This window comes from Prunus persica, chromosome G6 (assembly GCF_000346465.2).
Source record: "Prunus persica cultivar Lovell chromosome G6, Prunus_persica_NCBIv2, whole genome shotgun sequence".
NCBI classification, from domain to species: Eukaryota; Viridiplantae; Streptophyta; class Magnoliopsida; order Rosales; family Rosaceae; genus Prunus; species Prunus persica.
In genome coordinates this window covers 15,579,252-15,592,708 of record NC_034014.1, presented here as the reverse complement: position 1 = coordinate 15,592,708, position 13,457 = coordinate 15,579,252, and the positions used below count along the sequence as shown (strand labels likewise).

The 13,457-nt window shown below is 37.7% G+C and overlaps 2 protein-coding genes across 2 annotated transcripts; one reads left to right on the top strand and one right to left on the bottom strand.

Moving 5' to 3' along the window:
- Positions 809-3,903, top strand: LOC18779708 (actin-7). The gene is made up of 5 exons (XM_007211382.2): positions 809-958; positions 1,943-2,013; positions 2,113-2,506; positions 2,590-3,203; positions 3,332-3,903. The coding sequence occupies exons 2-5, from the start codon at positions 1,954-1,956 to the stop codon at positions 3,395-3,397; spliced, it is 1,134 nt and encodes a 377-aa protein (XP_007211444.1). The 5' UTR covers positions 809-958; positions 1,943-1,953; the 3' UTR covers positions 3,398-3,903.
- On the bottom strand, positions 6,448-11,317 carry LOC18778246 (carbamoyl-phosphate synthase small chain, chloroplastic). The gene is made up of 10 exons (XM_007211668.2): positions 10,968-11,317; positions 10,258-10,390; positions 8,633-8,721; positions 8,493-8,553; positions 8,337-8,404; positions 8,098-8,226; positions 7,907-8,016; positions 7,450-7,797; positions 7,042-7,207; positions 6,448-6,834 (listed from the first exon to the last, which is right to left on the bottom strand). Exons 1-10 carry the CDS (start codon positions 11,095-11,097, stop codon positions 6,785-6,787), a joined length of 1,284 nt encoding a protein of 427 aa, XP_007211730.1. The 5' UTR covers positions 11,098-11,317; the 3' UTR covers positions 6,448-6,784.

Genomic DNA, 13,457 nt, shown 5'->3' with positions numbered 1-13,457 from the left:
AGTGTTTAAAATAATTTTATTTTATTTTTGTAATTAGGAAATTCTGGTGGGGTAGTGTTGGGTTCTTCTAATTTTTTTGTTTGATTACAAACGATTTTCCACTTTAATTTAATCTAAATGAGGAGGAGGGAGGAGGATTTGTACTCGGGTATGTTTTTTTTTTTTAATTTACTGAGCAAAATGATTTTGATAAAGAAAATTTTTAAGAAAGTAGCAAAAGAAATAAAATTGGTGGTTTTTTTTTTTTTTTCATTTTATTTAATTTTCGTTAAATTGGTTGGTTGGTTTGCATTGATTTTGAAATTTAAAGTGTTTTGGTGCGAAACTGGCCGGCGCGCGATTGAGTCGAAGCAAGGAAACCCACCAAACCCCGAAAAAAGGCAACTGCCGAGCCTAGCCGAGCTGAGCCAAGCCAAGCCAAACAGTACCTGTTGCAATGGATATTAATGTCAAGGACAGACCAATACAATCGTCCAGATTCTGAATTATGACGCGAACCATACGGACCGGAAGCTGACGTGGCAATCAAGAGGCGATAGCAGCAGATCAAACGGCTGAGATTAAATAAAAAAACCAACATCCCCAATCGAACAGAACATGGGTTGAGTAGGAGGATTTGGAGAAAAGGCTGTCAGCCAGGTCACCCTATCTTTTCTCGTGGTCGAAATGATTCTTCACCCAGAAAATAAAATTCCAAAAAAATTAAAATTTAGAAAAAGTGGAAATAAAATAAAAATATGCAACATTTAATTTGGTCCAAATTTCATGTGCATTTCAAAACGCGGAGCTATATATATATGAGCCTCTCTCATTGCAGGCTCACCCTAATTCTGCTCTGTTTTCATTTCGACCATTTCTAGTCAGCCTTGAAGAAGAGAGAGAGACACAGCCAAGCCTTCGTCTGCGAGGTTGGCTTGGTTATTCTTCATCGGCGTCTTCGATTGTCTTCGTCTTCAAGGTAATCTGAGTGGATCTCTGCAATTTCTGTATGTTCGTAGTTTGAAATTCTCTGCGTGTTGTTTTTTGTTTTGGTGAAAATTGAGCTTGATTTGTAATTGACGAGTAGATTGGAGTTCATTTGTGTCTGATCTGGAAGATTTGCTGCCGATTCTTGTGTGTTTGTGATTGTTGGAGTTAAATCTTGGATGAGCTTAGTGATCTGTAGTCTCTTTGACCGATCGCTTTGGCAGATTGTGATTTTGAATATTTCTTTGTATTGAGGTGGTTTTGAAGTTTGATCTGGTGCTCTCTTCTTTGGATCTAATGCTAGTGATCTGCTTTGTTTTGCATATCTCTGTTTTTCTTTTCTTTTAGATCTGTATATCTTAATTAGTTGGAATTTGATATGTTTTGATTTGTTCATATATTCAGTGAAAGCATTGAATTTGAACTCTGATGGTTGAGATTTAAGTCTCATGCAAGCCTTTTTCATTGCCTGTGGAAATTAAAAACCCAGGATAAACAGTGTGTTTGAAGTAGGTATTAGAGTGAGCTGTTCTGAAAAAAAAAAATTTATTTTTATTTTGCTGATTGAGCATTGTAGTAGCAATCTATCTAAGCCATCGGGATAATATGGAAAAAAAGTCTTTTTTATTTATAGTGGTGATGGTTTGATTTTGTCTTGTTTGCTTTTGGCTGGTTATGATGAATGGGATCTAAAACTTTAGGCAGTATTCATCAGTGTGTGTTGTGTATTGAATTGAATAACATATTGTAGGAGTAGTGTGCATGAGGTTTTTTAAGGTGATTCTTTATGAATGAAAATGTAAGGGAATTATAATGCACAAAGGAATAATGAGAATGATTACCTTTTTGTTGTACACGAACTAAATTAACTGACAAGATATTTGATAGTGAACATGGCATGGCATTTTGATCACTGATATGGTTTCACTTATGTAGTATGTTTTTGTTGTATTAATTCTGTGTGTCGTGGTTTCAGGTTTGTAAAAGATGGCTGATACTGAGGACATTCAACCCCTTGTCTGTGACAATGGAACTGGAATGGTGAAGGTGAGTGTCATTTATTTGCCTCTTTTGTGTTCTTTGTGCATTGAAGTTTAATTGAAGCTTTAATTAAACCGTTGTGATATAATATGACTAATTATGCAGGCTGGATTTGCTGGTGACGACGCACCCAGGGCTGTGTTTCCTTCTATTGTTGGTCGACCACGACACACTGGTGTTATGGTTGGTATGGGTCAAAAGGATGCCTATGTAGGTGATGAAGCCCAATCTAAGAGAGGTATCCTTACCTTGAAATATCCCATTGAACATGGTATAGTAAGCAACTGGGATGACATGGAGAAGATCTGGCATCACACTTTCTACAATGAGCTTCGTGTTGCTCCTGAAGAGCACCCAGTTCTTCTTACTGAGGCTCCTCTCAACCCTAAGGCTAACAGAGAAAAGATGACGCAGATCATGTTTGAGACCTTCAATGTGCCTGCCATGTATGTTGCCATCCAGGCCGTTCTCTCTCTGTATGCCAGTGGTCGTACAACTGGTTCGTATAAACTATTTGCTGAGTCTGAATCTTGATATCTTATTATTATTGTTCTGGCATTGAATGAGCTTCCCATTGTACAGGTATTGTGCTGGACTCTGGTGATGGTGTGAGTCACACTGTGCCAATCTATGAAGGTTATGCCCTACCTCATGCCATTCTTCGTCTGGACCTTGCTGGTCGTGACCTCACAGATGCCTTGATGAAGATTCTCACCGAAAGAGGGTACATGTTCACCACCACTGCTGAGCGGGAAATTGTCCGTGATATGAAGGAGAAGCTCGCATATGTTGCCCTGGACTATGAGCAAGAACTTGAGACTGCTAAGAGCAGCTCTTCAGTAGAGAAGAACTATGAGCTTCCCGATGGCCAAGTAATCACAATTGGAGCTGAGAGATTCCGGTGCCCAGAAGTTCTCTTCCAACCATCACTCATTGGAATGGAAGCTGCTGGAATTCATGAGACTACCTACAACTCTATCATGAAGTGTGATGTGGATATTAGGAAAGACCTATATGGAAACATTGTGCTCAGTGGTGGGTCAACTATGTTCCCCGGTATTGCAGACAGGATGAGCAAGGAGATTACTGCTCTTGCTCCAAGCAGCATGAAGATTAAGGTTGTGGCTCCACCAGAGAGAAAGTACAGTGTCTGGATTGGAGGGTCCATCCTTGCATCCCTCAGTACCTTCCAGCAGGTGATTATCATTGTCGTGTCTCTTATTTGTTTATGATTTCCTTTCCTTCATTTTTTATTATTCCTATGCTATGTATAGTTTTTGCTTGAGACTGATATGCTTTTTTTTCTTTTCTTGCAATGGATTAGATGTGGATTTCCAAGGGTGAGTACGATGAGTCTGGTCCATCCATTGTCCACAGGAAGTGCTTCTGAGTTCTACAAATGTTTTGATGGTGAGTTATTTTTCAATTTAGTTGGATTTTCGTGTCGTGTCATGTGAAGTCAGTTTGGTTGGCAACGATATGTGTTGAGGTGGGGTCAGTGAAGGACGGAGTAGATTCTGATGTTGATGTATCATAGCTTTTCATCCATGTGAGAGGCTTTGCTTGCAATGGCAATGTTGTTCTGTATATGTGGTGGGCAGAAAATCAGTCGAAATCCATCCTCGCCTTGCCTAATCTTTGGTTCAACCATCTCTTTCAGTAGGATGTTTGTAGCAGGAGAGTGATTGGGATGCTTTTTCTTTTTTTTCATTTTTCATTTTTTCCTTTTTATTTCCCCTTTGTTCTATATTTGACGGTCTTTTTTCCTGAGAACATTAATATTAATAGTTTTATTGTATCTGAAATTTTATGGTAGTGTCAGTTTGTGGTCATAAACTGCTATGGAAATTATATTTAAATACTGGCTTGAAAGCTTGAGAGGAATCTTTGCTCTTCTGTGCTTTGAATTGGTTCTTTTGAGGTGTGTTGGCGTTTTGTTTTTGTTCTTAGTCAGGGTTTTATTTTGTCAAGTAATCCTTGGCCTCAAACGAATAGATGGCTTGTCGTTTGCCAATTGTATGCGAGACCTGCCAAGGGTTTTATTTCTTAATTTTTTGTAATTTTGTCTTTATACGTACTTCACTGTGAAACTACTTGTGTACCTACTACCACTCAAATATTCTAACAAATGCAACAAAAAAAAAAATAATTTTAAAAATTTAAAAAATTTAAAAAAATAAAAAAGAAGATGAGAGTTGGTACTAGAGCATTTTGCTAACTCTACGCTAACCTAAAAATGAGTATGTGGTAAATAAATTTGAAAAAGATCTGAACCGCAACAAGGCATTTATTCCGTGAACATGACCAGCTAACTTCTTTTAGTTCCCAAAAGAAACCTCCTTTTCACTTAAAAAGCTACTTTTGCTCTTTTCATCTTGTTTCAACCTTTGTGAGAATGTGAAGGTGAAAATGTAAATGTGAGTTTCGAGCTTGGTTTTAGAGTGGAATATCAACTTCTTTCACAACCTAACCAAAGAAATTTGAATCCTTACTTTACTTCCTTTACAAGCTGGATGCCTGATCTCTTCCTCGAATCAAAGAATCAGAGTATGGCGATCTCTACAATACCTATATTTTTGGGTATAAAGGGAGTTTATGTAGCGATGATAGGTATCAGAAACGGAATAATTTTTGTGTGTTGGGATTTAGATTTAGAGTTGATGAAGTGAAAAACTTGTTTTGGAGGAGGGCACGGTGTTGGCATCAAGATCCTAAATAAAAGTGAAGAAAATGTAACGGCCATTTGTATTTGGATTTGAATATCAAATATTATTTCCAATTTTTAGCAAAACAAATTAATTGTATGGATTTCATTTCAGTAGAGGATTTCAAATAAGAAATTGAGAAATTTTAATGCCACCTCCCCTTGAACTTTTAACGTGAGAAGTCTAGCTCAACCTAACATGAACTGACTATTGTGAGGCCAAAGAATTTTTTTAATTAAAATTTATTTTCTGACTAGATGTTATGTTTCATAATCTACATCCCAATCATCAACTTCTTTGAGCTCTTAAAACCTACTATCGCTTTAACAAAGTGAACCTTAACCATTAAAGGCATAAAAATTCACACAAGTTGATGAAAAAGCTATTCGTAACTAATGGAACATAAAATCGTCTCTTTAGAGCGTTCAAATGAGATATGGTTCAATAATTTTTCATTCTCCACTCTGGTACAATGTTTAGTTGGATTGGCTCTAGTTTTTGGTGTGCTCTCCCAAGTGGTCATGGGATAAGCTTCCATAGTACTTGTGTGTGTGAGTTTCCCTCTTCCCCTTCTTTACTAAAAATCCTTCAAATTTTAAATAGCTTCGTGCTGAATACTAAAATTTGGTATTTTCTCTTGGCGGTATCTCTCAGGTGCGTGCCCTCTAAAATTTGTTGTGTGCGCTGAAGTGTCCCCCCCTCGCCAATCTTAACTAAAAATTCTTAAAATTTTAGATAGTTTCGTGCTGAATATTGGAATTTCATATTTTTTTCTTGATGGTATCTCTCACGTGTATCCTCTGTAAAATTTGTTGTGTTCTCTTGTTTGTTGTGTTCTCTTGTTGGGGCCTGATTTTTACATCTTAAATTAATGCCCATTTGGGCCAAGTCGTGGCTTGGGTTTTCGTTATTTGAAATGGATGGATTCCTTGGGCTATTTTAAATGGCTAAAAATGGAATTATCTATTAATTAATAATTACCTAGGAAATCAAGTATAATTCATGCTTTTTTTTTGGCGCAAATCAATTAGATAATTGATTTTAAAAGATTACGGTCTGATCTTCACAAAGGCGTGACCTTATAGACTATGATCTCTCCTGATAGGGTAAAAATCACATAAAAGAGAGGAGATAGCTCACGTCAATGACACAAATTTTCAACAATCAACTCGATACAAATCCTAATCCCTTTCTCAAGGCTAGCCAGTTTATTGATAATTTCTCTGCTAGATCTCTCTCTCGTATCAATTTCCAATTGATTTGCATCAATTGAAGGCGTTGTGCTTGACCATAGTGCAAGTTATGACATCATTTCTCGACTGTTATCATTTCTTGACCATAGTGCATCATTTGTCTTGAGTCATGAAAAAGAACATGGAACTAGTTTTCCCATTCAATTTCGAAATTGTTGATCAAAGTCGGTTTCTTGGTGCGTAAGTTAATTCTTATTCAAGTCTATTAGGGTTTTACACTACTAATAGTGGCACGCTCGCAAAGTCATACAATCTCAAGCCTACTGTCTCCAATGCTTTCACCGTCCACAACCGGGGACTTGACAGGTTGGGAGAGGAGCTCATGTCTTGGGGAGATGTTCACAGTTTGGGGTTCTCTTTTTAGGTCGATGTACTGTAATCATAATAGTATGGCGGATGGACAATTACTGAAGGACAGTTCTGGTAAGTTGGATGGTTGCAGTCAATGCATGAACTTATTTTCATAGGTGTGTGCGATCATCTATAGAATAACATTATATTTAACCCCAATTAGCATAAGAAAGCAAACAAAACAAAACCAATTAGGTAACAATTATACAACTCCAAGACAGGAATGCTGTTTTATAAATTTCACTGGGTGTCTAAGCAACTTAAATCTTCTTTACTACTTCACAACCACTAGCAAAATCACGATGCTACAAAATGAAAAAGGGGGAAGCACACTCCTTACTAGTTTTCTGCACCTGAAACTGCACCCGCAAATCAAATAGATAAGAGCAGTAGATCGATTATTGTACTACCATTCGAACCTTCGCTACCTTAGGCATGTCATCCATCAATAAAGTTGGGGCATAGCCTTCATGCATTTACTTTCACTTTCTTCATCAGCTTTATGAATTCCCCAAAAGCTGCAGTAAAAAATTTCCGTTAATCAATACTGGTTTCGTAATGTCATACAGTATGCATGCACCATCAAAAAGAAATGGAAAAGGGTGTGTAGGGCAAGAAAATTAGCAACAAAGAAGACGAGGGAAAAAATCACATGCTATGAGCTCTACCTTCCCCTTGCAACAGTGTATTTGATAATTGTAAAATAGAAACATAATTCACATTACCATAATCTGAATCACGAGGTCCTGGGGACGCTTCAGGGTGGTATTGAAGAGACATGATGTTTTGTGCAGGATAGGCAAGACCAGCACAGCTTCCGTCATTGAGATTGACATGAGTGACTTCTACACCTTCTGGAAGTGAAGCTGGGTCAACTGCATAGTTGTGGTTCTGCCACAAAAGAAAATGCAGAAAAAGTTTTTAAATTCATAGATGTAACTCATATGATTAACTACAAAAAAAATGGAAAACAAATTCTAGCACAACAAGCTTAAGACACAATATACAGTATTACCTATCACTTGGCATGCTTACTTCAAGATGCCAATTGAGTTCTTTCAAATTTATTCAAATATAACAGTACTCAAATATTGTCACATTCTATTTAAAAGAAACTTGTGTGATTTAGTTACCTGAGCACTGATCTCAACATGTCCACTACGAAGATTACGTACTGGATGATTTCCTCCATGGTGACCAAACTTCATTTTAAATGTTTTACCACCTAATGCCTGGCCAAGCAATTGATGACCCATGCAAATTCCAAAAACAGGAACCTTTCCAAGTATCTCCTTGACTGTTTCAACAGCATAAGGAACAGCAGACGGGTCTCCAGGGCCATTGCTGAAAAGAACCCCATCTGGTTTCCTCTTAAGAATCTCTGATGCTGGCCATGTTGAAGGCACAACAGTAATTTTACAGCCATGGGAAGCCAAGCGCCTAAGTATGTTATGTTTGATTCCAAAATCATATGCAACAACCTTCAATCCATACACAGAAAGAGTAAATCAAGACTGAACTACCAACATGGCAACATTGGGGCAACAATTTAGTAATTCAAAATTCAAATAGAACTTTATGAGAACTTACATGAAAAGCCTTTCCATCTCTTCCACCGTAGTTAAATTCCCACTCTGAATTTGTTTTATCCACCCATTCATAAGGTTCCTTGCATGACACACCACTTATTAAATCGACCCCTGCAAAATTAAATTAAAACCATGAGCCTTTAGCTGTGCAATATTTACCAACTTCTTTAACTAACTCCATGAGATCCTTACCCACAATATCCCATGAACGAGACATTTCTAATAATTCCTCATCTGTTTTCGACTCTTCTGTGCTCAAAACACCAACAAGGCTTCCATCTTGTCTTAGTCTGCGGGTGATAGCACGTGTGTCAACATCATCTGTTATATAATCAGCCAGCATCAAAAGAAAAAGTCAGAAGTTGCACAGATAAAGCATATCACACCAATTAACATGATTCAGAAAAAGATTAGAGCCTGATTTAACTTACAAATTCCAATGATATTCCTTTCGGCTAAATAATCACCAAGTGTTTCTGCACATCTCCAATTTGAAGTACTGCAAAACATGCAACACAATAAACAAAACCAATTTACTGAAAAAAGTGAGCGGAGCTAATCAGAAAAGTTAGCAAAAGGAAGCATACCTGATGCTTATACTTCTGATCACTAGACCACCAAGGAAGCATTGGTTTGATTCTTCATCATCTGATAGGAAACCCATCAATATGATAATTCACATATCCAAGTCAACAAAATTTTTAAGACACAGAAAAAACCAACCTACCAAAATTCACACCAGTATTTCCAATATGTGGGTTTGTCATCAGGACAAATTGACCAGCATAACTAGGGTCTGTAAGAATTTCCTGATACCTGCATATAAATGTAGAATGCCCATATATCAGACTCCATGTATGTTCTTAGCAACTCTAGAAACATTCAACCCTACCAAAGCTGTGGTAACTACTTCCATTCATGCAAGCACTTGATCTTCTTTACCCAAAGTGTGATTATCTTCACGCCCTTGGGGTTAGCCCAAGTGGTGATGGTGGGTGGATAATGAGTTAGGATTTGGACAGGGCAAGGGTTTTATTCCCTCCAATGTAACAAAATAACAATATTTATTATCTTCACTTTCAGATGGAAGAAAGACAGGAGATGTATAATATTTCAATAAGTTGGCCAGGTTGTACTCAGACGACTCAATAATTACTCAAACATTTAGTGACTGACTTATGTAGTAATTTGACTAATAGACGGTATCCATGCAAGTTAACATATTCACACATTTTGAGGTGGAGAAACCATGGCTTGTAGGAAAGAACATTTCACAACTATGTAATGTGCAGGAAGGTACTTGGCACTTAGTTTGACTCATTTGAACGACAATTGCTAGCCAATGGTCTATGGGCCCAACAACACCCTCCTTTCCCTTAACAACAAGTGTGGTGGGTGTGTTTCAGGATTGAGTGCCTGGTATGTGCATGTAGTTTACCTATTAGGAAGTAGGAAGAAATTAAAAGGCAATGCCATCCAGGTAAGTAGACGTGGAGCCTATATATCTCTTCTACCAATACGGGGAAATCATGCATGTTTGTTGGCCCATAGAATAGTTGGGAGTTAACTATTACTGTTGGTTGAAAAAATTTATAAAAAAAATTCAAAATATATCTACATGTATAAACACAGAGGAAAACATAAGCTGCTCATTCAACCTGCCCAAACTCCTGTTGGCCTGGGCCGCATAAATATCAACACCAGCTCCACAATAATCACTCAGATTCCATCTATTTTGCACCTAGGAAGGAATAAATCAACTAGTCTGAGAAATCAAAACAAGCCACGACATGTAAAATCAACCTCTCCATATTCCTATACCCTTGGGCACACAAATATCTATTATTTATTTATATATACTCAGAAATCCCACCAACCCGCTTTGCTCATTTGAACTCAAAACTGGGGCCTCATGCGGAACCCAACAATCGTTGGGAGGCAGGAAACTCTAGCAAATAGCTAGGCTATCTTGATGAATCAAACCCCAGACCACGTGGGGGAAAACCACAGGCCTGACCACTCGACTATAAAAATATGAATATCGGCACCATGGTAATGACTCAAATTCCGTCTTTTTTTGGTCTTTAGAAATGAATCAACTAAATCAGGAAAAGGAAATGATACCATAGTAAGGAAGTAATTGCTGGAATAACTTAAATTGCAATAGCTTTCAAAAAGACTAGGAAATACTCGTGCAAGTAAATATACTGCTCAAGTCAATATAGGAGGGTCCATGGTGAAAGGTTGAGAAACCCCTTGTATTATAGCAGCTAAATCCCACAAGAAAGAAAGTGACATGATAGTTGACATGTTAAGATAACTTCCTGGAAATGCACCATTAAGTCATCTTACCCGGTCAAGGATGTGTTGAATACAACTTCACCAACTTGGGTTCCTGAAGCACCAAATGACTTTGCTCTCCAGATTGAACCATCTTCAAGCACAAGTCTAGCATCTGAAGTCTTCCAAGGTCCCTCTGACAAACCTAAATCATAAAAAATAATATGTAGAGATCAAAGTATAAGGAGCATGCTAAGATTTTCATGTGGAACAGCGACGAAAAATACAAATGAGAAGGGAGAAAGTTCGGTATTAAAGATTAAAAAAAAACATTGCAATATTAACCCCGTATTAGTAAGGAACTAACAACATCTAACATTATAAACTCTTGAAACTTCCCTTAGAATGTAAAAAATCCTAATGTGCAACACATATGATGCCGAAATTTGCAGTTCAACTGATTGTTTATTCATCCAAAACATGTTTTCTGAACATAAGAACAAGAATTACATAGCTGAATGACTTGTGGATTGTTTAACCAAACAAAACCATCATTTTGTATATTTACTTTCAATTAAAATTTCCAGCGCACCCAATCTACTTGCCCTTCAATACAATTACTGTGAAATTAACTGTCAGTGCATTAAATATAATCTTTAAAAATTAAAAAAAAATTTCAGATAAAGAACATTTCAACCCTGAGGCACACGAATGGGCTGGAACAGTTGGCATAACCAAGAACAACAAAAGAAATGAGGGGAATGAAAGAGTACTCGCAGTACCTGGGACGGCGTTTGCGGTGGCGGAGGAGCATCTGAGAGTGCGAACCCTAAGCTTTGTAGGGTTTGGAGACTTTGGAAGAATGAAAGTCGACGGGTTTATTAGAGCTAAGTTGAAAGCAGCTGTGGCCATTCTCTTCTTCTTCTCCTCTCTCTGTGCCTGTGATGGTGGTGGTGTTCCAGAGAGTTCAGGACTGAAGTATCAGAGAGATTCGACCAAAGAGAAAAAGAAGTTTCTTCTGACAGCCAAAAGATTGTAGAAACTTTTATGTCCAGGCCGCCGGCAGCAGGAGCAACGCTACGCTTTGCTTTAATTTTTTGGGGCATTTGCTAGCTCACTTCGTTTATGTTAACAAGGTTTAAAAACTTGGATGACTAAAAAAACCCTCTATTCGGTGTTATAATTTTGGGGTTTTTTTTTCCTTCTTGTGAAATTGGCTAAAATAGCTCTTTTTCACAAATTTTATTCTAAAATACCTCTTGCATTAAAGAGGTAGGAACAATAAGAACATTTTCGCTCATTTGTCATGCCAAAAGGTAAGGGGAGGTAAGTGTTGTTACTATTCATATGAATAGTGCTTGTCATAGCAACTTTTTTGTTGGTTTTCCACTCATTGCCATGGCAACCCAAGGGTATTCACATGAGATATCATAAGAGGAATTTGTATAGAGTTTTGGTATAGAAAGTGAAGAATATGGCTAGGTATTTATAAAAATAAAAAAAATTCTGAAATTGTTATTATTTTTTTTCAAAATTTGTTTCTATTTTTCTAAATTTGTTTTCATTGCTGACGTCATAGACCTCAGGCAACAGCTCGAGTTGTTCTTGCATTCAGGCCTGTCAGGGATTGGTGGAGCCCACACCTTGCCTGGGCTGTTTTGTACCGCTAGAAACAGCTTGAAGGGCCTAGGCCCCCTCATGCCCGAGCTGGGTGGTGTGGTGGAATTGCTCTAAGGAGACACTGTCTGAGACTCTGACATAGGTGCTATTATAGAGTAAAAAGAGTGTTGATTTTCCCACTTCCCTTTTGTCCATTTACACTCCCTTTTATTTTTTTAAAAAATACTTTTTACTAGCATTTCTACCTATTTGTCATGGTCAAAGGCAATGGCTGTTACTATTCATGTGAATAGTGCGAGTCCTAGCAAAAGGCAAGCTGGGTTTCCACCCATTGCCATGGCAAAGGGCAATTATTATTCACTTTAAATTTATTTTATTTTTTATACTTAACGATTAATTCGGATAAGATTTTCAGTTGTTACGTGTCAATATTTATTATAAAATTCACATTGCATATTTCAGATAAAATTTTCGATTGCCATGTGTCCATATTTATTATAAAATTCACATTTTAGATTTTGAATAAGATTTTTAGTTGCTATAATTGACAGCAATTATCCATATCCTCTATATCCTTTCATTTTTTCATATTTTACAAAACACATTCTACTTTCAATGTCTTACACGAGGAGGTTGTTGGAGAGGGCCGAGCGAGAAAATGAAGAAAGAATGCGTAAACGTGCTGAAGAAGAAAGGGAGTGGCAATCAGATGATGATCAAGTGCCATGGCAGTGGGTATGCTCGATTAATCAAGCCAACACCACCATGGTTCACAACTCGACCATGACCCGAACATGGAAAGACGTAGGCACTCTCGAGGTAAGAATCTCTTGGAAGATTACTTTATCCCAAATTCGTTGTACTCTAGTTTTGATTTTTCTAGGGTGATATAGAATGCAACCCCATTTGTTCAATAAAAACATGAATAATGTTTGCAATTGTTATGCATACTTCGTTCAGAAGTACGATGCTACTCGGGTTTTAGGTATTCTTCTGGAGCAAAAACTTACAGCTTCTTTACAGATGCTGGCGTTTGGTACATCTGCAGACTAGGTGGATGGGACTGCTAGGATGAGGAAATCTACTATCCTAGAGAGATTGGTCAGATTACCTCCGCAAACCTATGCCTAGGACCTCCAAAGGCTTCTACAAAAAGCTGAGGTTTGAGGTTTCCCAGGCATGATTGGAAGCATCGACTGCATGCACTAGCAGTGGAAGAATTGCCCAACTACTTGGCATGGACATTATGAGAATAGGAAGGGCAAAAAATGTATCATTCTGGAAGTCGTTGCATCATTCAATACCTAGGTTTGACATGCCTTTTTTCGGAGTTGCGGGATCTGAAAAAGACCTTAACGTACTCGGTCAATCCCCGGTGTTCAACGATGTGTTGAAAGGTCAATCCCCTCAGATTACGTATGAAATCAACAATACCATCTACTTAGGTGGCTACTATCTAGTAGACAGAATTTACCCGAAGTGGACGACATTCATCAAAACAATTTTGCATCCCCAATCGGAGAAGGAAAAATACTTTGCTGCCTATTAAGAGGGTTATAGGAAAGATGTGGAAAAATGTTTTGGTATCCTCCAAGCTCGGTGGGCAATCATTAGGGAGGTTGCTTGTATGTTTGATGAAGAGGTGCTTCGGA

Coding starts and splice junctions, on each gene's coding strand:
- LOC18779708 (XM_007211382.2), top strand. CDS start 1,954: ATGGCTGATACTGAGGACATTCAACCCCTTGTCTGTGACAATGGAACT. Junction 2,014..2,112: donor ATGGAACTGGAATGGTGAAG/GTGAGTGTCATT, acceptor CTAATTATGCAG/GCTGGATTTGCTGGTGACGA. Junction 3,204..3,331: donor CCCTCAGTACCTTCCAGCAG/GTGATTATCATT, acceptor GCAATGGATTAG/ATGTGGATTTCCAAGGGTGA.
- LOC18778246 (XM_007211668.2), bottom strand. CDS start 11,097: ATGGCCACAGCTGCTTTCAACTTAGCTCTAATAAACCCGTCGACTTTC. Junction 8,554..8,632: donor AAATACTGGTGTGAATTTTG/GTAGGTTGGTTT, acceptor GTTTCCTATCAG/ATGATGAAGAATCAAACCAA. Junction 6,835..7,041: donor ACCTCGTGATTCAGATTATG/GTAATGTGAATT, acceptor TTTTTACTGCAG/CTTTTGGGGAATTCATAAAG.